At 39.5% G+C, this 21,364-nt stretch overlaps 1 protein-coding gene across 1 annotated transcript in view; it reads left to right on the forward strand.

Moving 5' to 3' along the window:
• Positions 1-21,364, forward strand: part of ANK3 (ankyrin 3, node of Ranvier (ankyrin G)) — a gene marked incomplete at its 5' end in the record, with an annotated part of 146,886 nt that overhangs the window by 14,626 nt on the left and 110,896 nt on the right. Inside the window, 2 exons of the mRNA XM_010001142.1 lie at positions 10,474-10,572; positions 17,677-17,775. Coding sequence (XP_009999444.1) covers positions 10,474-10,572; positions 17,677-17,775 — 198 coding nt within the window. The remainder of the gene's footprint in view (positions 1-10,473; positions 10,573-17,676; positions 17,776-21,364) is intronic.

Genomic DNA, 21,364 nt, shown 5'->3' on the forward strand with positions numbered 1-21,364 from the left:
GTATTCAAACTGAAGGCAAATGCCAAATTAAGAGTTAATAGGTGTAAACTGACCTCAAATGTTCTCTAGAAATGTAGATATTAAATGTTAAGTATATAAAATTAAATATAAATTGCTTAATGATTAATACATAAATTATAAAATATATAATTTATTGTTATAAAAATTATATAAGTAATTATATAAGTAATTTATATAAATTATTGCTTAATGATTAATATTGTTATATAAATTATATAAGTAATTATATAAGTAATTTATATAAATTATTGCTTAATGATTAATACATAAATTTCAATTAAAGTAGGAAAAAAATCCAATGTATATTCAATATGATATTTATGAGGGAAATTATTTGGCATGGATAATTCAGCAGCTCCTTTTCAGGGGTTTTCTGTAATGTGTTGTGTTTGTTAATTTTATGAGAGGAAAAGTACTATTTTACTGCTTAGAGCCTTTGCCACATAGCCAAAACCACACTGTAGTATTTTCTTTTAGTTTAGATAGTTTGTATTTTTAAAACCAAATTATTCTGTAGTTAGGGAACATTTTTACATGCAGGTAAGTGTTTATGATAAGCATTGCAAACCCATGAAAACAATATGATAATAGTGTTTCTATTTAGCATAGAAATTACTATTTTACTTATAGGACTTCTCCCATTTAAAACCCCTCAAAAAAAAAACCAAACTGAACAGTTTGTTGTTTGTTTTTTTTTCTTTTTTTCCTGGAGATTGTGATTAATAAGGATATTTTGTTTGAATAGAAATTTTGAGCAAAAACCCCCCAGGTTTTCCTTAAATTGTAAAGAGGAGTGTAGGTGCACTGTAGGTGTTGGTGCAGACCGTTATTCATTCAACATAGCATAATTCAGTGGTTTATTATTGAGGGATATACTCAAAGCTAAACAATGCTGTTATCAGGCATGATGTGGTACCCACTAGTGCTGGTGAGAAGAGTACTACCAGATACTAGGTCAAGCTGATGGTTGAGTATCAAAGGTAAGGATCAATGCTCATATATCCCCTACAAAAGATGCTTTCAAATCACATTCATCACTATGTGTATTTCATGTTATTGGTGAGAAAACGATCCCAAGTTGGATGCACATGAAGTTCACAAGCTGAGTGTGTTTGGGTGTTAAGGGTTTCTGGGAAGCTTCTAACTATACGTACTTTGCTTTCACTGAAAACATTGACCTCTTACTCCCAAGTCCTTTAAATTGACCAAATTAGAGCATTAGAGCCTTTCAAACACTCATAAACTTTGGCATTCAGTATTTGACAGGCTCTAATCATAGGAGTAACAAAGAAGAAAGGAGCTTTGGCTCAGCCCCCTCAGAAATAATATTAGGGATTAGCAATGCTACACATTAGCAACTAGCAGCATTTAGTACCAGTGCCGCTAAATATCATCTTCCTGTGCCTGTATTAATAAAATAATAAATCTCAGGCTTTAGCAGCTGCCTTGTGGATTAGGGGCACTGATGGAGGGCACATCCAAAGTAAGAAGGCCATTGTCTTCCCCTTTTCAAGAGCTGGAAGTTTCAGGGTTTCCCTGCATTTCTGCCAGCAGCAGAAGGGGGCAGGCCGCTCGGGTGGCCGGGTGGGTGCAGAGGCAAGAACATCAGCCCGACAGAGCAGAGGGGCTGACGCTGTGACTCAGCACTGAGCGGCTTCTTTGTGTCTGGGATAGCTGGGCGTGGGCAGCCGCAGAGCATGTCTCTACTGTATGGTGGCTGCAAACCTAGATAAAGTGGCTGTGACAGAGGGAATTGTAGCATAAATAGCAATAATACGGAGTTGAATTCTGTTCTTTAGTGCTTATCAGACTGTGGGTAATGAAAGCACTACAAAGAAAGATAAGCCAGATTCTGGTAGAGCTCTGAATTTGTGTAGACAAACAGAGCACCAGTACAAGTTGACCGTAAAGTACAACTATAAGCACCAAGTAACAGAGCCCTTGCTTGATCCCTGATTGTCCAAACTGCAAATCAAGTAGAGGAACTACTAGAACAGGTACAAAAATGACGCACAGGTACAACCTGCCCACTGCCACCTCATTGCTTCTTCTTTTAATTTCTGTAAACATTTACTATGTGTCATCTCCCCTCTGGAGTATGGGTTCTTGACAATCTAAGACAAGCAACGGAGCAAAGATAGGGAATGGCTGTAAACCAACTAAAATCATACCAAAGGTACACACTGTAGCTTTCAGAAGTACAAAGAACAAACTGTAGGATGAGGGTGTCAAATGCACTTTGTGCTTTTGCAAATCACCAAACATTATTTCTTTGTTCTCGTTAAATATTAATCAACAGTACTTGTCTATCTCTCAATCTAGACAAGTATCTCTTCTGGAGAGGTTTGAACAAGAGCAGACGATTACGGTAGCAGAAGATGCTTGTGTGGAGAGGTCAGCATGAAGACAACTGTATAAGAGCAGGATAAATAGTCTGCTCCCACACTCTGTACTGAAGGTGGGAAAGGCTGGAGAAAATGTGAATGGAGATGTAGGATGAAGGCAGAGCTCTGAACCTTATGGACACAGCTGACTTTAGTGAAAAGAGGAGCTTGTGAAAGGATGTAAGAAAAAGGAGGGCAGTGATGTGGCAAAGGACATCTCTTCAGCTGCTGTGTTTTCAGTGCATTTCTGAGAGGTCTGAAGGGAAGAAAGAGGTTCCTGCAATGAAGGCAGGGAAAGACAGGATCTTGATGATGGCTGTCGGTGTGTTGGCAGGAGGTGAGCAGTGGTGCTGTACTGTAAGTAAATGATGTCCCCAGTGATATGCATTAGCAGTTGCTTTCCTCACCCCCACTGGTATACACCTGGCTACCTCTCAGCTGTCATATAATCCCTTGTTCCCTTCTTTCAGTGCATGTAAGACAAATAGGCATAGCTCCAGGAGCTCTTACAGCTGCTACAGCGCCTGCCAGCCTGTGTACCTGCTGACCATAGAGCCTTGGAGGGTAGAATCTGTACCTGCTTTTGGTTTGCACTTTTCCAGCCCAGCAACTGATTTCATGTCAACTCTTCCATTGAATTACATTTCTATGTCTGTGCTTTCTTCTCTAGTTTTACTGCAAGTGCAGGGAAGATGACACAACATGAAACATTCCCTGTGGGATGGATGGAGATAATTCGGTGAATCAGCTTGTGAAGTCTCTGACTCTTATTTACAGGGACACAGCTCCAGAAACCTTCATAACCTCAGTCCAAGTGAAACAGGATCTACTTATTGGGCTTGGATGATTGCCATTTTGTTATGAAAGAAAAATACTCATTCCAAATTACTTGACTCCTTGGGCTCAAACTCAGCAATAAACCTGTCACAATTACTGGCAGAGTATGCATAGTAGAAGTAACAGTCATTTTATGTCTATTCATCATCCTTTTTCTGTAATTCCTTTTAACATTTTGAAACCCTTCAAAGCTAAAGAAATCCTTTCATTGGATCACTAAATTTCACTCTTGTTGAACTGGGAGGCATATGGGCTGAAGAAGTGGAGGAAGATAATGAAGGGAAACTGAGAGTGAAGTCAGTTTCCTTTCTTAGCCAGACTAACATGAAAGCACAGGTGCTACCTGGGCTTTGAAGGATTGCAACAATTCCAGACACCATTTTCTTAGCTTGCAATTGCACTTGATGCTGGAGATGTGCAGATAAACACTAGTTACAAACTGAAAGAAGGCCAAAAGCCTTTAAGTCAATATATTATTTTTTTTCAACAAGAAAAAGTAATTATCGTCATTTAAAAAAAATCCTGTTCATCACCCACTTGTGCCTTTGAATCCAACAGTATCTGGTGTGCTGCCTAGAATTTTAATATTTCTGGTATCTACTTCCTATATTGGGGAACTACCAGCCTAGTATTAGTATTGAGAAATAATATCCACCAACTGATCATATGTATTGAAGGCTGCTGTGCTCCCATCCTAGCTGCTGTTTCTGGAGCTGGTCCCTCTTGCAGGGATTCATGCTGTGGGCTTGACTTTCTTTACCAGAATCAGGTCATCTTCACCCTGAGGATGGTTGGGGTGCTTGAGGAAAAGGGCAGGTCTCAGAGGGATTTGTTCTTTATTTCTACTGCTCCCTTCAAATTTGCTCTAGACTGCCTGCACTTTGATGTCTAGGACTTGGGATGTATATCCAGGTACACGCTAAAGCAAGTAACTGCCATTGGAATGAATGAGAAACCAGTTTCCTTCGCAGTCCGATTATACTTAGGGGATTCTGTGCAAGAAAGCTCTTTTGCTATAAATCAACCCCTTGCAGGGTGTGCACCCTTTGCCCTTGAGGCCTCACTCAGGCATCCCCAGGAGCAGTGCCCAGGGAGGGCAGGCAGTGTTACCTGCTGCAGTTCCCAGCCAGCTGTGGCAGAGATGTGTGTCCAGATGCCCCTGTGCTAATTCAACAATGAGAAAGTGCCAGTCAGTGTTTTTCTATTTTCTGGGAATTATAGTCGGGTAAAAGTAGCCTTCAGATACCATTCTTCTGTCTGACATCATCTTCCAGTGGAAAGATCTGTCTAGTCCAGGTGAATGCCATTGAAGCTTCACCTTTCTCTGATAAGTACAGTGGTTAGAAAGGAAAAAAGGAAATTGTTCTCAGCAGCTTCCAGAGCAACAGCTGGAAGAAACCTCTATGACCTTCACATCCACTCTGTATTTGAGCAAGTGAGAAGATTCAGGTAGCAAGGGAATCCTCTACATGAAGATGACCTCTGCCCGTATCTTTCTTGCCGAAGCAAACAAGCCATATTCACTGTGCCATAAAACTGCATCCAGCTCTGTGAACAGCCTTCCTTATACACTGCACTCCTTATTCTAGAGATCTCAGTTCCACTGGGATTGGGCTTTGCCTGCAGAAAGTTTTCTTACTGGAAGGCTGAGAAAGGATTTGGTAATTTTGAGGGGGTGGTGTGAGGACAACATGCATTAATGATGACCCTGCCGCTGAGGAGCAGAACACCATTAGCCCATAAAAAAGAGCAGGCAATATGTAAGTGACAGTAACACAAGATAAAAACATCTTTTTAGCTCCCTAGTGGTAGTTTGCCATAACAGCTCCTTGCTATACTCTTTCTTGTTTTCTTCTAGGATTCATTTTATACATCTCAAGCCTGAAGAAAGATAAGTATATAAGCATTCAAGAACTAGATTTGCACAACATAAGACTTTCGTTAAGTAGATAATAAAAAAGCTGAAAAATTATGTGCTGTTGTAAGGTTTCCTGGAAAGCATCAGCTGTGTGTTTTTGTTTTACTTGTAATTTCTTTAAATTCTGAAAGTCCCATACAAGTCTAAATGAACCTCCCAACTGCTAGTACAAGAAAAGATTTCTCTGCAGGAGTTCTGCTGTGTTGTAGTTCCAGTTCTGAATTCCACAAAAAATAAAGGAGAGAATATTGAGTGTTTTCATATACAATGTATTGATGTAGCTGTCTAGTTGCATATGACAATCTTCACATGCACAACACAATCTTTCCATACCGTCAGGAACTAGTAATAGTGGTAATATCCATGAAGCATTGTTGGTGACAATTCCAGTGTATGACAACCACCAACCAGCATAATGGTCTTTCTTTAACAACCTCTAATGATGGAAGGATTTTCCAGATTGCATAGGAAATTCCTGCTTTAGCAGTCTGATTATTTTCAGCTTCTATTTTATTCACACATTCTTTGTCAATTTTAAGCTCTTTGCAGAGTCTGCTCTCTCTTGAGAACTGAGGACAATCCTACTAAATTCCAAATTAATCTGGATATTTTGATATGAAACTCCTTTTGTGTATTTGTTTGGTTTTTAAATCAAAGATAAAGAAGTGAAATTTTTTAAGGGGCTGGGAAGAGAGCTCAGATCTGGAGGTAAGAACTCTCCTTGGTAGTGAGAAGAAATACTAAGTCCCCATGATGCTGGCAATAGTTCTTCATAGTCCCTACATTATCTGCCAGCCAATCAGCGTTTAAAACAATGGAGCACAACTACAAAAGGTTTACTTTTTTTGTGTGTGCTTTTTTTAAAGCTACACTTCAGAGCCCAATATGTTACTGTAAGTGGAAACAGTTACTTTTCTTGTTTATTCTTGGCATCCTTATGCTTGTAAACTCAGGCTGTCTGATGGGAGAAAAAGACAATATTATTGAACAGCATTTTGTACCAGAAACTATTTTCTAAATGCATGAAAATAACACTGCAAAATGGTACTGTGTTTGCACTCTGTCAGTTTTAAGGATTTTTTTCTATTTTTTTCTTACTTCCTCACCATTTGTGTTACTGATTTGTAATAGTATTGAGTAATCTTGACTGTGGTGAACTGCAGATAACACCATGTGTAAGAGGGGAGCCAATCTCACTTTAGATGGGAAATGTAGGTGGCTTGTTGCTTAGCACAGCATAATTCTAAGGTTTTTGAGTTTTCTTGTGAAGCTGTAGATTCAGAGATGCAGCTTAAAGTGCTTCTTCTGATCAGGCACAAGCAAAAGCCACTGAATGAAAAAGATGGTCACTCTTCACCCACCTTGTTTCTGGATGTTGTGAGGCTCTGAAGAAAGGCACAGGCCCTGTGTGAGTAGGTAGTGGCTGCAGCAGGCAATGGATAGAGATAAAGGGAAAACAGCCACCCACAGTGTTGTCAGGTATAGGAAAAGGTTGCATGCATCTAATTTGTCACACTTGGAGCTATATAGTCTTTCAGACTAGTTCAAGTCACATATCTCAGGTAATCTGACAAGAGGGAGAGGAAAGGCTAGTTTATAATCCTATGAGCATTTATTGCATAGTTTTAGGTTGCTATTCTCAAAAACTATGTTTCATATTTCCTGTAGAATTTGCTAACTCTCAAGTTGAACGGCAAGCTGGATCTCAGCGTTGAGGTGTCTACCTGAGACATTATCCAGCATTTGATATTTCAATAGTGAGGGCAAGAAGCACTCCCACCGATATTCTGAATCACATCTTTGAATGGCAACTTTTTGAAGGCGTTTCAGCTTTATTACTGCAGAAAAACATCTTCAAAAGTTTCCTGATTTACTATTTTAAGAACAAAGGGAGAAATTTATAGGCGATCAAACAGATAAAAATAGAGTGAAAAGACAGCAGATGCTGTTGATTTACTGAAGAATTCAGACCCTTACATTTGGTTGCTATATTGTTTGCTGATACCACGGCTTCAGTGTTAATAACCTGCAGCTAAGCTGCACATATTATGAAGCTTTTTTTTTCTTCTAGTTTCTTGTGACAAGTACAACCAACTCAATTTTGAGTTGCTTGTGTTATGTTTTTGTGATTGGAAACATTAATGATGATATCTGAGGTTTATTTGCTTCTCAGTTTGCTTTCATGTCAAATGAGAGAAGGGAAAGGGGCCATATGCATGATATATCTAGGTATACTTCTTTAAGCCTTGGCACAACACAGTATTGACTGATGACAAGTTGCTTGCCTTGAATTTCAATGTGCAAATATTCAAACATTCATGCAATGCATCTCTTCCTCTATTCAGGAATCAGAACTCTCAGCCCGCACAAACATTATTACTTCATACTGTTCTCTACCAGTAAAAGCTCAAGTAGCTAAGTGACAAAATTAAATTCTTAATAGAAACCTACCCCCTCTCTTTTTTACCCTTCATTTCCCCTCTGTGTATCCCTAAGCTGTTACAACTGAATAAGGCTAAACATGTTTATTTATTCTTTGTCTCTTAATTCTTTGGCTAAACTGTCTGCATGGGTTAGTAGAGTATAACGAAAACTGCATTCACCTTCCCAGAGAATGAGTGCTGCAGTGCTCTTTTCTTCAGGAAAAAGGAACTGAACTTGATCATCCATAAGGACACTGGCCATGTAGGGTTTGGTCTGCCTGATTCCTCTTGCTCAGTTCCTTGTTTCAGGGTAGCTGTGTGCGGTTGGTTTTCCTATAAAACTGTATCCGAAGTAATCACGTTTCTTATCAATCCACCTCTTCTTAATGTGAACTTGCTGCCTATTTTCAACCAAATTTGACTAAAGGTTTCAACTTCCTAGGGGTCATAAATGTATATGTTTTTCATAAAGACAGGTGATCAGATGGAGGAAAGATGGACCGCAAACTCTTCAACTTGCAGAAGTGAGCTCAGTCCTTACAAGGTGCAGGAGAACTTCCCTACATTCCCAGCCAGTGTGCCTGTCCCCTCTCAGAAGCTGGGAGACAGCTGTGCAGTGATCAGGTTCAGCTAGTTTCAATATGAACCAGAAATATGGACGTCATTTGAACAGAACTCCATTTTAACCACAAAAACTGAGTTTATCTTTTTCCTGCTTGTTGAAAGCAAACAGTGTGTCCTAAACCTCAACCAATAACCAGAAGAGACATATTTTTGGTTTGAGGTGTGTATCTGCCTGTGCTCATTCATCCACTCTCCTTCATTTAAAGTAACAGGGGATTTGAACAATTGGCAAAGAATAAGGTACAAAGTGCACATCCTTGTGTGATTATACCCTCCCCTGTATTGCACTAGATTGGTGTCAAGATTAGTGAGAACCAGACTTCTTATAAATGTTTGTCCTACCTTTTGTAATACTGTCCCTTCCTCCTCTATTTATTCATTGATGCTTAGAAAAGGTATTTATTTCTTCTAGTCTGTGTATGATACAGTAAATTAGTAGTAGTAATGTATTAACAGGCCACAAAGGCTTATTATACAAAGTTAACCTCTTTCCCCTTCAACCCCAGCAAGCACAAAAAGTTGGTTCTTCAGTCTGTATTACCTACAGTACCCTTTACTTGAAGACATGAAAGTTATTTCCTTTACTCTGAAAGTTATTTTCTTTACTCTTTTTTCTTTAGAAAAGTAGAATCCATCTCTCTTTCTCTCCCTGGCTTCAGTAACATCTTTCCTCCTGTAAAAGAGGAAAAGCAGAAAGTATATCCTTGTAGTTTTTTCTCTTTTTTTCTAACCTCTTTGTGACTGATAAAGCAATATACTGACCTCATATGCAGTGTCAACTCCCAGTCAAATAGAATTAATTACTTTTTCAAAACCAACTCACAAATTGCAAATTAAGCAATCTCACAGCTTTACATGCCTGGGAGGACTAGGTATAGTATACTTTTAGTTTAATGTGTTAAGCATAATTTTTGTTTGTTTTTTAAAGAAATGTGATGCCACCCTGGAATAGTAGTCACACTGATGCTGTAGTGTGATCTTAATAATGGAGAAAGGAACTGTCATTTCATCTTGCTAATTTGTATATTACCTCTGTGATAATATGAATTGGTACTTTCTAGAAGCTCTGCATTAGCTTCATAGTGAAATTTTGTGTAAATGAAACTGTGGCATGCCGGACTAGGCACTTGGCATTATTATTAAGCTGTGAGTCAGCCTGTCACATCTGAGAGGGGATCTTTTATCAGTGCTGGAACTCTGTCACTCCACTCACCTGCCGTTTTGAGGAAGCGCTATTAAATGGTCTGTTGGCCAGGCAATACACTTGTGCTGCTCTCCAGCTATTCAAGGTGATGGGTGCCTTTCCAATTCAGTCAACTGTAGGACACATGCTCGCTAAAATACATTGCTTTCTGTTCAGCAGTGTAACTGGTTTTATGCAGGCAGCTGTTTGTCCTGCCCCTGAATACAAGAAATGTGTTCTTTAAAATTCTGTTTGTCTTCATACAGTAGCTGCATGCTCTATTTAAAACCTTTTATCTTTGCTTGGCTCCATATGATCAAATACAGGACGTGGTCTTCATACACCACAAGATAATGGATTCATCAGAGCATGAAGAAACATCCTAGCTGCATCTTTTTTAAAAAGTGTGTGTGTGTGCAGGCAGTGGTTATGCAAGTGTCCTGGATGTGCAGCATGGCTGCGTGCTGCTGGCTGCCAGGTACCTCCCAGGGAGGCACGAGCACGTCTTCACAGTCCCACTCAAAGGACCCTTACATTGATCAGAAGACCAAATTCAGTAGAGGAAATTAGTGGTATAACTGAAACGAAGGTGCTTATGAGGCTTTCATAGTCTGCTGATAATGTTCAGAAATAAATAGCATCGGCATCTTGTTCTTTTGATATAGACTTACAGATGTAATGGTTTTATTTATTTTGCATGGCTCCAACAAGGCAAATGAGATTGTGGAGTGTGAATCCTTCCCAGCACATGCTCAGCAACAACTACAGATAAATTAGAATGCTAGCATGTAGTAAAATTGCATAAATTTAACTCATACAAAAGCCGAGAACTGAGGCAATATTATATCATCTTATAACTACAACCACAACTTCAATGTTTGTCCTCATAATATAGATGTCAAAGTAGCAGGCCAGTAATCACATATGTGGATAAACACAGCTTCACTTTGCTTTCATGCTCCCAAGGAAATGAAACTGTTATGCTATAACAAATTGCGCATAATTCATTCTGTGACCAAACTGATCATGAGGTTCATGAACAATATATGTATCTTTACTTTTGTGGTTTTTTTTCTTCCACAGAATGATATCACGCCATTACATGTTGCATCGAAGCGGGGAAATGCAAATATGGTCAAACTCCTACTTGATCGAGGAGCTAAAATTGATGCCAAAACAAGGGTAAGCTTAAATACGAATGCTTTGAGTGACTGTGTGGAATCCTTGCCTTTGACCTGTTAGTTACTGTACAGCTTAAACCATCCATCTTCCTGGTGGGCTAACATAGCTGCACTGCATTTGTTCATTTTATTTTTACTTTTTACAAAATAGTTGCAGTAGGATGTTAGCAATTCACATTTCTCAAAACAGTGTATGAAAAACACCATGTATGGCAAAGCTCAGACCCAAAAATTTTCCATGTTCTCTGTAAAGCATTTAATAACGACCTTCTTCTACCTGCTTGGGGGTAGAGGTGAATGTACAGGAAAATGCTGAAAGACAAGAATTCAGTTCAGGTATTTCAGAATTCAAATGCTAAAAGAGTAGCTTTGAACTGCAGTGTGTGTGTTTGCCTTTCATTATCCACAGGGCAGTGGCACCGAGCACAATGTTGCTCATGAGTCTCATGCAGCTCAGTCTGTCTGAGAGGGTGCTCAGCTGCTTGCTTGGATTTGTCAGCAAAAGTGCTAGGGGAAGTAATGGCTTCCATCAGGTCAATACCTGACTTGAGTTTCTGAGTGACTTAAAAGCTCAATGCGAATGGTTACATCGCAGTGCTGCAGTTAAAACCCAGCCAAACCAGTTTAGGAATATTTTACTTACACAGTGGCAAAGAGAGAAGGAAAAAGTTCAAATGTTTGAAAGCAAGTGTGGAACTAGTGGTGCTGTGGGGTCTCACGGCAGCCTTTACAACATGATCCTGTGCACATAAGGTAACCTTCAGGAGCCGTCCTTGTAACTTTTTGACATTGGTAATTTTTCTAAAATACTAGCTTATCACCCGTCCATCTTCCATTTGAAATTATTCTGTATAATCGCCACTAGAATAACTATAAACAAAAGCTAAGATTGTTTCTGTTGTTTGTTTTGGGTTTTTTTCTGTAGTTACTACTGTATCAACAGATTTGTTTGTTTTTCCAGTGTTTAAGCAGTCTCTGGTATTCCCTGGAGAGACTGTTGAGGCACGTTTGTGTTTTTAGTTTCTGTAGCAAATTCAGAAACTGACTTTATTTACTTCCTTGTCTCTTCACACTCTCCATGTGCTTTTCTTGAGTTCTTTTTCCATTTTACCTTTAGAAGTCACCCATGATCTCTTTGTAAAATGTTTCTGGTTTTTGTTGTTGTTTTGGGTTGGTTTTGTTTTTGTTTGTTTGTTTTTTATTGGGAAATATGGAAGAGGTTACTTTTCATGACCTCTCAAGTATGATGGGCTTAGCAACTGCATCTGCCAGCTCCCTCAGGACCTGTGGATGGATCTCCTCAGGTCCCATACCCTTGTGCACCTTCAGGCTCTTCAGGTGGCACAGAATCTGTTGTTCTGCATCAGGGGGGTACTTTGTTTTCAGGTCCCTGCTTCCAGCTGCTGTGACCTTCCATTGAATGCTGTGGCATTTCATCGGAGGCGCTGAGGTGAAGGGCTCCGGAGCGGAGGGTCTTAAGCAGCCAAAGCTCAGGCTGCAGAGGCGGCCCCAGGGCGGGAAGCGCGAGCTCCGGGCAGCGGCAGCTCCTCTGGGACGAGCCCCTCGGCAGGCAGGGCAGGCTGCAGCTCCTGAAGGGTGAGGCTGCCTGGGCCTTTCCCCTGCGGCTGGGGTGGGGGGGATGCCTGCCTGCAAAAGCCTGAGCAGGTGAAGGACTTGCTGCAGAAGAAAGCTGAGCTGCAGGAGACAGCCTCCAGGCTGCAGGAGGGGCCTCCAGGAGGTTCCTAGATTGTTCTCACCAACAAGGAAGGGCTGGTGAGGGACGTGAAGTTCAAGGGTAGCCTTAACCATGAAAGGTGGAGTTCAAGATCCTTAGAGCAGCAAGGAGGGCTCACAGCAAGCTTACTACCCTTGACTTCAGGAGGGCAGACTTCAGCTTCTTCAGGGATCTGCTCGAAAGTGTCATGGGATGACATCCTGGAGGGTAGAGGGGCCAATGAAAGCTGGCTGATATTTAAGGATCGCCTCTTCCAGGCCCAAGAGTGTCGCATCCCAACTATGACAAAGTCAGGTAAAAACTCCAAGAGGCTGGTGTGGATGAGCAAGCAGTTCCTAGAAAAGCTCAAACTTAAGGAAGCATACAGTGGGTAGAAGTACGGGCAGGTACCGTGGGAGGGCTGCAGAGAAATTGTCTGAGCAGCTAGGGATCAGGTTAGGAAAGCCAAATCCCAGATAGAGTTAAATCTTGGCAAGGATGCAAACAATACAAATAATAATACTAGAGTAGGTTTGTTGGGGAAACAAGGACAACCAAGGAAAATGTAAGCCCCTCTCCTGAAGGAAATGAGGGACGTAGTTACACAAGGCATTGAGAAGACTGCTGTTCTCCATGATGTCTTTGCATCAGTCTTCACTGGCTTACTTTTAATTAAGAAGATTCATTATCTGCTTCATTTCTGTATCACAATCTCCAGGGTCAGGCATTCAGATAATTTTTGTGACTAAAAATACAGACTGGAATGGAAACAGGATCCAGGAAGAGGGCAAAAGCATTAACAGCTTCTGAGTCTGGCAGGGCTTCCCAGTGAGGCAAAAGGCAATGGATGAATGTGGTTCACTAAGTGTTGGGGTTTTTTTCTGGCTTCCCCCAGATACTGCCTGTTTCCCCAAACATCCATTCCCTTCATAAATCAGAAGGGATTTGCATAATTTCTCCTATTTGTGCGGTACGTGTGTCAATCAGTGTTGCACTTCTCTGTCATTACCAGAAGCATCATTTTCTGGCAGTTAGTGCCTGAGTGGAAGTTTTGTTTCTGGCAGCACTGACTCATCCTGGCAAGGGTCGACCAGCCTGTGGTCTGGGTGATGTGTGGCTCTGCCAAGGACACTCACTGAACCTAGCAGACATCTGCATGGTCAAGAATAGAGTCATAGACACAGGATGGCCTTGTGGAAATACAGAATGACAAAAGCTTCAGTCATATCTTTTTGCAACAACATCACCACTACTGGATGTATTGAAAGGCAAAGAGCAGCCAAGGCTGTCTTTTCTGCTACATGTATCAAATCATGCTTATCAGCTGGATGGCCAGTCAGGGCCCATGGTGTTCCGTCAGGGGCAGGTGTGGATGCTGAGAGCACACACAACTTGATAAACAGATGAGACTTGCATGTGAAAATAAGCAAGGAACCTGTTACGAGATGTATCAATGTGAGATGTCTTTTTAAAATTATTTATTTTTTTAAGAGGTTTTAAAGAGATGAGCAGAATGTTTGTGGATCAGAAAGAAGCAGATTTGTTTATTAAAATATTTTTTTGTATTGGACAGCATGCTATTATTTAGTGCAAATCCAGATTATGGAACACAAAATACCTTCTAAAATAGAAATGGCAAAGGTTCTGTACCCATATGAAAGGCCAAAATCTCTTGAAAATAGCTTGTGTCTTTTGCTTAGAGACAGAAATTCTTTAGCTTTGATTCTCCTTTATCAAGTCCATAATTCACCTTTAAATAAGTATGCAAAAGATACTATTTTTTGTTGTTGACCAAATACTAACAGGGCCAGGATTTACTACTCTGACTTCTAGATGAGACAGATTTAGCTATTCAGCTGTGGTTTTGTGCTCTGTTCCTGCAATTCATTCTCTGTGTGGGGTATTGGAAACATGCTCCACATATTACGTATTTTTATTTTACACAAACCTACTAATTTTATTGATAGATTTAACATTTCCTCACCATTAAATAAGTTGGGGTAATGATTTATTTTCCTTAGTCATTTCCATGAGCATGCTGCTGGCAGATGGTCCTGGAAACTGCAGTGCTGAAGTACTGCACGAAAGGTTAATGTGAAGGGCTAAATCCTTATCCTGTTCAATTTTTTGTAAAAGTCATCTACGAGCTCCCAATTTTTCTGTATTTATTAGAACTAGGATTTGACAAGCACTTTAAAGACTGTTACACACCTGGAAACTGCAGTTAGACATTCAGATAACATGTAAGCGTATGAGGTTATTTCCAAAAATGATCTTACAACTATTTTGTGGCTCAGCCATCTTCCCCTTCCCCCCTCCCCCCCTGTGTGAGATGTCTGGCAGCTGGTACTTAGGGCTATGTATTGAATTTTTAGGAGTACATCTCAAGAACTATGTGCTGCTTTTGTCCATGCAGGGCATCTTTTATCATTCAGGTTTTCAACTAACATTCTAAGCAAAGACCTGTTAATACCCCATGTAAAGTGCTTACTGAATGTTGCTCTAACTATTTTTTCTCTGTCCCCCAGAAAGGGGGGACTTTTTTTTTTTAAAGTTTAATTAGAGAGGTGGATTAAATTAGCTTGATTTACTTTGGCTGTGTATGCCAAAATTAACTTGTGTCCAAAGCAGGCAGCAAGCGTGTTTTACCCTGGGCTAACAATAAGTGTTTATAATCATCATTCTACTCATTTTGCAGCTAAGTAACAGGCCAGCACTCTTACCTGCATAAAAATGTGGGATATGGGCTTGTAGTGAGAGGCAAAACTGGAAGAGGGGAGATCTTGTTTAGACATTAGGAGGAAATTCTTAAGTGTGAGGGTGGTGAGACACTGGAACACGTTGCCCAGGGAAATCATGGATGACTCCTCCCTGCAAGTGTTCAAGGCCAGGCTGGATGGGGCTCTGAGCAACTTGATCTAGTGAGAGGTGTCCCTGCCCATGCAGGGGGGTTGGAACTAGAGGATTGCTAAGGTCTCTTCCAACCCAAACCATTCTATGGTTCATAGAGCCACATGTGGCAGGGACACTCAACTAACTCCACCATCACCTGCTATCCTCAAGCCATTTGTGACCCCAGTGTCACACAATCAGGGAATGACACAGGTATCTGAATCTCAAAAAATACCATAAAAAGTGTTTAGTTTTAATTTATTTGTGTGTGTTTGAAATAAAAGCTAAAGAAAGAGCTCTGTAGATGGGTGTGCGTTGGTTAAGGGAAGCTTGCACGTAAGCAAAACTCCTCCTGTTGTCCTGGTTGTGCTGGAGCTGCTGTTAGGGTCTCCAGAGGGATAGATAATACAGTTGATATGATTTATCATGTCAGTGCATACTTGGAGAGTTTTTAATCTGCAGATTATTGTCATAATCATTTGTAATGTTTTTTCTGAGCCATCGCAGATTATCATATTAAGGCAAGTTTGCTTCCTAATACATGTAATATATTTTATGCTTCACATAGTATCATCTATATGAACAGTAAATAAGCAACTAGAAAATCTGACAAACCAGTGAAGCTTTGCTAGAGTTCAGAGCAGTCTCTTTTCATCTCAGATTCTCTTCTTCTAAACAAAATATTTCTGCAATCTGTGTTTCAGTTTGCCTCTGCACTCTTCTTCACAACTTTTAGTGCCACACAGCAATTAACCAAGCCAGGTGAATAGACAGTGTCTTTTCAGAATACAAAATAAGCTCTCCGCAGCAGAATGTGCTGTCTTCAAGTCTATTTGCTCCTTTTGGTGAGAGCCCTGACATCATATTAACAATAGCTACAGAATGGCTGTACCAACAAGCACCTACACTACATTGTAATGTTGTGTCGCACCATGTGATGCATCTCCTGGTGATGCTGTGTGGATTAGAATGAGCTCTGGCTGACCAAGTATGAATGCCTGCTGCCTCCTGTGCCACAGAAATCTTGTCAGCTGTAGGCACAAGCTGGGCAAACCTGGGCAATGTGAGAGGGTAGGGGCATTGTGCTCTACTGAAGTAGTTTTTAAGAGTCTAGTCTAGCCCATGTAGGTGTTCAAATGTGTCTCACTCTCTGTGAGCTTGGTATATACGTGATATATTTGTGAAAGGAGTTGGGGAGCACAAAATCTGGATAATGTTCCCTAGCTTTCAGTTTTGTGCCTGATCTCCTAGGGTATCTTTCTTTGATGTGCCTGAAGAATATGAGACTTACAGGAAGTAAAAAAAAAAAAAAAAAAGTATCTAATGCACATGATCTTCTAGAGAGAGAGGGCATGTGTGTGCATGAATTGGCAAGCACAGGATGTTAAAGAAGGAATTTTAGATTATCCTTTTCATAAAAACTATGTGACATAAGTATTTTAGACAATAGAACATACGTGGTTTTAAGATTGCTGGAAAGCACTGGAAAAAGGCCTCTCCCATTATGACTTATATTTAGAAAACAAACAAAAAAAATTATCTTTCTTCTTTACTAGTTTCAGCCTTTCTTATAAAGGCTCCTCTTTTGACATTTTTAGTGAAAATACAATATTGTTTCTCTGTGACAGTATCTCCTGCATATTTGTTTTGCTTTTAAGAAATCAAATCAAATGTTTGCTCTTACTAATTCTGAAAATAATTCTTCTTCCTCATTTTTCTTGCAACTATGATATTACTATTTGTAACAAGAACTGTCATACAGCATTAAAAACCTATGACTTTATTAATTGTTACTCAATGTATATGTACTATCTTTCATCATAGCACTTATTTACAGCAGGTTACTTGAGCATTGTAAACAGCATACAGGTCAAAAAATAAGAAAATCAGCTTGAAATAACTGCTAATGTTAAAAAGAATCTTCCTCTTATTTGAGGAATGTACGTCTAATGTGATGATAACGATTACTAAACAAACTACTCTAAAAGAAGTATTGACTGTATTCCTTGATGGTAGACCAGTCATTCAGCTCGAAAGTCACACAAGTATGGTTTATGTGACAAGAGACTTTTATCACCTGGCATTAAGATGGTTTTCTTATCTGCTGTACACCTGTCAAAATCAATGTAATAAAAAAAGTCTTAAATAAGAAAGATTGTTTTTCTTTCAGAAATAAAGGATTATCCATTGACTTTGATGCATACTGACAAATTAAAGTACCAAATGAAAAGAAAAAGTACCTGATGTGCAATATGATCTTTTTCTTGTATGTCCGTGTATCACTTCACTGTGAGGGCCTGGAAGTAGCCCACTGCATGATTATTTACATGTTTAGAAAATCAGAGCCAAAATGTACTCTGTCCATTTGAATAAACAGTTGCATAAGAGCAGCATCCTGCAAGAATTAATTAATTTGCTAGGACATGGCAGGTCTTTATAAAACTGTGCAAAGTTTTACTGTGTTTGAAACTAAGATATCATTATGCATGTGTCCCACAGGATGGGTTGACGCCACTCCACTGTGGAGCAAGAAGTGGCCATGAACAGGTTGTAGAAATGTTGCTGGATCGTGGTGCCCCTATTCTTTCCAAAACCAAGGTAAGTGGTACTGTTTTCTTCTGGAAGAATCCTTGTACTTTGTCAAGGTTTAATGCTGGGCTAGCAATTAAATGAATGTCAGATGCTCTCTATTAACTCTTCTTTTCCAGAGAGGGAAAGAAGGAAAGAGAACAAGGTAGAGAGACTTACAGGTTGGCTTCTTTTCCAGAGAGGGAAAGAAGAAAAGAGAACAAGGTAGAGAGACTTACAGGTTGAAAACTAAACTCCACAGCTTTAATGAAATAATGATTATTACTTTTTTTTTATGTACTTCTGCATGTCTTATATATTTAAGGGTTTGACAATAACTTTCCTATATCATAGCTATTTAAAGTAACCATGTGGGAGATCTCCAAAGTGAGTGCCCTATGTACCACATGTCTGCATATGTAAAATGTGTTAAATTGAGATACACAAGAAAAGGTTTTTATGCCAACCAAAAAGGCATGTATGGCAACCTTTTCGCTCAGAATTTTAGTGGTTGAAAATCTCGGTATCTATCCTGAAATAAATACATGGTGCTTACAATATATCTCCATCTTGCACCAAATTACCCTAAGGCTAGAATAGAGATAAGAGATAAAAATAGAGCAATGTCTCTTTGCAGAGACAGCTTATATTTCCTTAGGACTTAGCCTGATTACCAGTTTCTCCACCCTCTACATTTTATCATGCAAAATTCTTCATGGGAATTTTAAAACACCTGTGCTAAGGTGCACAAATCACTATAGACCTAAGGGCTGGCATTAAAGCACATACTCGCCAGAACTCTTCTGGCGGTGGTCTCTGCTGTGCTCTTACTGCTGATTTTAAATCTCAGTGCAGCAGCCTGCTTTCTACCATTACTACAACCTATGAGTTCAGCGTTCACCCTTGATATTTGGGTTGAGTAGTTTGTTGAGGTTCTTTCCCAATATAACTTTGCACTGCATTTTTTTTTTTCTCTGCCTGTAAGCATTGTGTTTCCAACAACATTTCTTGTTTCCTTCTGTTACTTCTTTTCTCTCTTCTGTCATCCCATTCTATTCTGTCTCAGTGCCCTTCTATATTCTGCTTTTCTCCTCCCTCTTCTTTATTTCTTTTTTTCTCCCCTTACTGGAATATATTTAGAATTTGTTTGGGGAGCTTTCCTTAGCTCAGTGAGTCACTGGCAAGTACTGTCATGGGTAATCTGACAGACAGGATCCACCCATCCTTTGCATGGATTCCCACAGCCATGACTTGCAAACTTCCCAAGAAGGGGGAGACAGCAGAGGACTGACCAGGAGGCCTCCAGGGCACATCTCCACATTGCTGCTACTCTTGGAGCCTAGAGCTCATATTCCACAGGGAGTAAGGCTCTTCTACATTCTTTGATAGCTCAATTAATTACTTAAAGAAACATAAACATTATGAAAATAAACACATTATTATCATTTCCACCATCATAAATGAGATCCTCTCCTAAGGAGCTACATTTCTTGGCAGCATGGATTTTGTATTTTCAAGTGTCATCCCTAAGCTTAACCTGTTGTTGAAGGCCTGTGGGTTTTGAATTGTTCCTTCCTGAGGAAGCTAACACAGCCTGGCCCAGAGTTCACCAGCTAAAATCAGGCAGATGAGAACAGGGGGAATTGTGGGTTTAAAATATCCCAAAGCTTGAAAAGACACACTTCGGATGTTGAGCTGCAGAGTCTTATATAAACACCTCCAGCAAAATGTGAGCTCCTCTCTGGAACGGAGAAAAATATGTAATGTGCTAAAAAGTGAACAGAAGAAAGTGCAGAGCTTCCTGACTTCTGATGTGTTCATTCTGCTGTTTTCAGAAGGTGAGCTGAGAAGCAGCAGTACCTCTGAACAACGTTAATGAAGCCATTCATTTGGCATTAAACTATGGTACTGTCCTCTGCAAAAATAAGTGGTTCCACTCTCTTTAAATTAAGTCATATATTATTGGAAATAGGACACATCTTTGAAAGAATTTGAACTTCACAAAGTTTTCTCTTGTTATATAAAACTCTTTTAGTAGAATAAGCAGGCTGCAATTTGATATCTATTTCCTGCTAGATTATTTAGTGTAGTGCTGGCCCTTTTTTGTGTAAATTAGGTTTATTTTTGGGAAAGGCAATGACCTAACAGATTATCTGAGGTAGGAAACTTGAATTCTAGTCCTGAGTATACCAATTTCCTGTGAGAAATGACATTTCTGTGTATCAATTGCCATCTTTTGAAAATTGCTGTTTTTCTAGGCCTGTTTGGCTCTTTTCCTTTTTTTCTTTCCTTTATTCTTTTCACTCTCCTCAGTGTTAATGACACTTCCCCTGATTAAAGTCCCTTGACACAGCTACAAAGTAGGCTATGTGTCACTGATAATTCTATCTTTGCCCAGTCAGGCATTTGATGGTCTATTTCTGTGGTCCTCTTCTGTTTGTTTTTTTAAAGGTATCATGTAACTGTCAACATATTTGATTCATCCTGAACTTCTTCACCTTTTAATGTTTTCTTGGCAATCTTCATAAAAACAGTAATATAACAGCATTTATATAGTGACTGCATCTTGAAGTACCAAAACACTTATTGCAGTCATTGGTGGATTGTCTCTCACAACACAGACATGGGACAGGAGAACATTGTTATATGTAATATTTTATGTTAAAAGTGGGAAGACAAAGGCATTGAAATATCAAAAGACTTGTGTAAGATTGCAGGGTGTCTTCTGCTGCAACAGAATTAAGAGCAAGCCTGGTTTAGGTCATTACAACAGACAATATTCCAGGGATTATTTATCTTCAACAACTTCTTAAGCATCCAATCTTGTCTCTTGCTCTTTTGGGTAAAGTCTGGGTAATTGTTGCACTTTTCACATGACAGAGTTTTGTTGAGCATCTTGCTGATTTTCCCAAATAGGTGTGTGTCTGGTCTGCATCTTCCTTTCTTTTCCATCAATGTCAGCAGCCTCTTTGGTACAAGTCTCTCCTATGAGGAAGTGCCATGTCATCTTCTCAATTTCTTGCTATTGGCTGTTATTTTTAAGAATCACTCTTCACCAGAAGGATCTTTATTATAAAAATCTAATAGAACAGTGTCTGAAGTTTTATGATTTTTTTGCTATCACCTAAAAATCATAGTCAGTTATAAACTTTTATCAGGGGGCCTTGGCAACTGAGGTAAAAATCATATTTTTATTCTACTGTTTAGCTATACAAGAAGACAGTGAAAACATTTAAAATGCATTGTTAGTATCTAGCTTCCATGCAGAAAAGTGCTGTAGTAGCCTTTGGGAATGGTAGAGAAGGTTATCTAAACCAACATAAACCAAATGTGAGATGCCGATGAGATAATTTTACTTAAAAGAAAACTGTGTTCCAAGAATGTCTGCTGCTCAGCACTGAATGTAAACTGCTTTCAAATTCTGACACTATTATCCTGTTTGCTTCTTTTATGTCACTTTCAAGAATTATTTCTCTGCATATTTCCATCTTTATTTTGAATTATTTTAATTACTGTTATGATGCAGTCAGGGGAAGGGAGATACAAGAAATTATCTGTTTCAGAAAGCCTGAGATCTGGGCTGGTTTTATGCTGCTACTTTGCCTTTGCTGTCTGCGGT

Source organism: Chaetura pelagica, unplaced genomic scaffold (assembly GCF_000747805.2).
Source record: "Chaetura pelagica isolate M959 unplaced genomic scaffold, ChaPel_1.0 scaffold346, whole genome shotgun sequence".
NCBI classification, from domain to species: Eukaryota; Metazoa; Chordata; class Aves; order Apodiformes; family Apodidae; genus Chaetura; species Chaetura pelagica.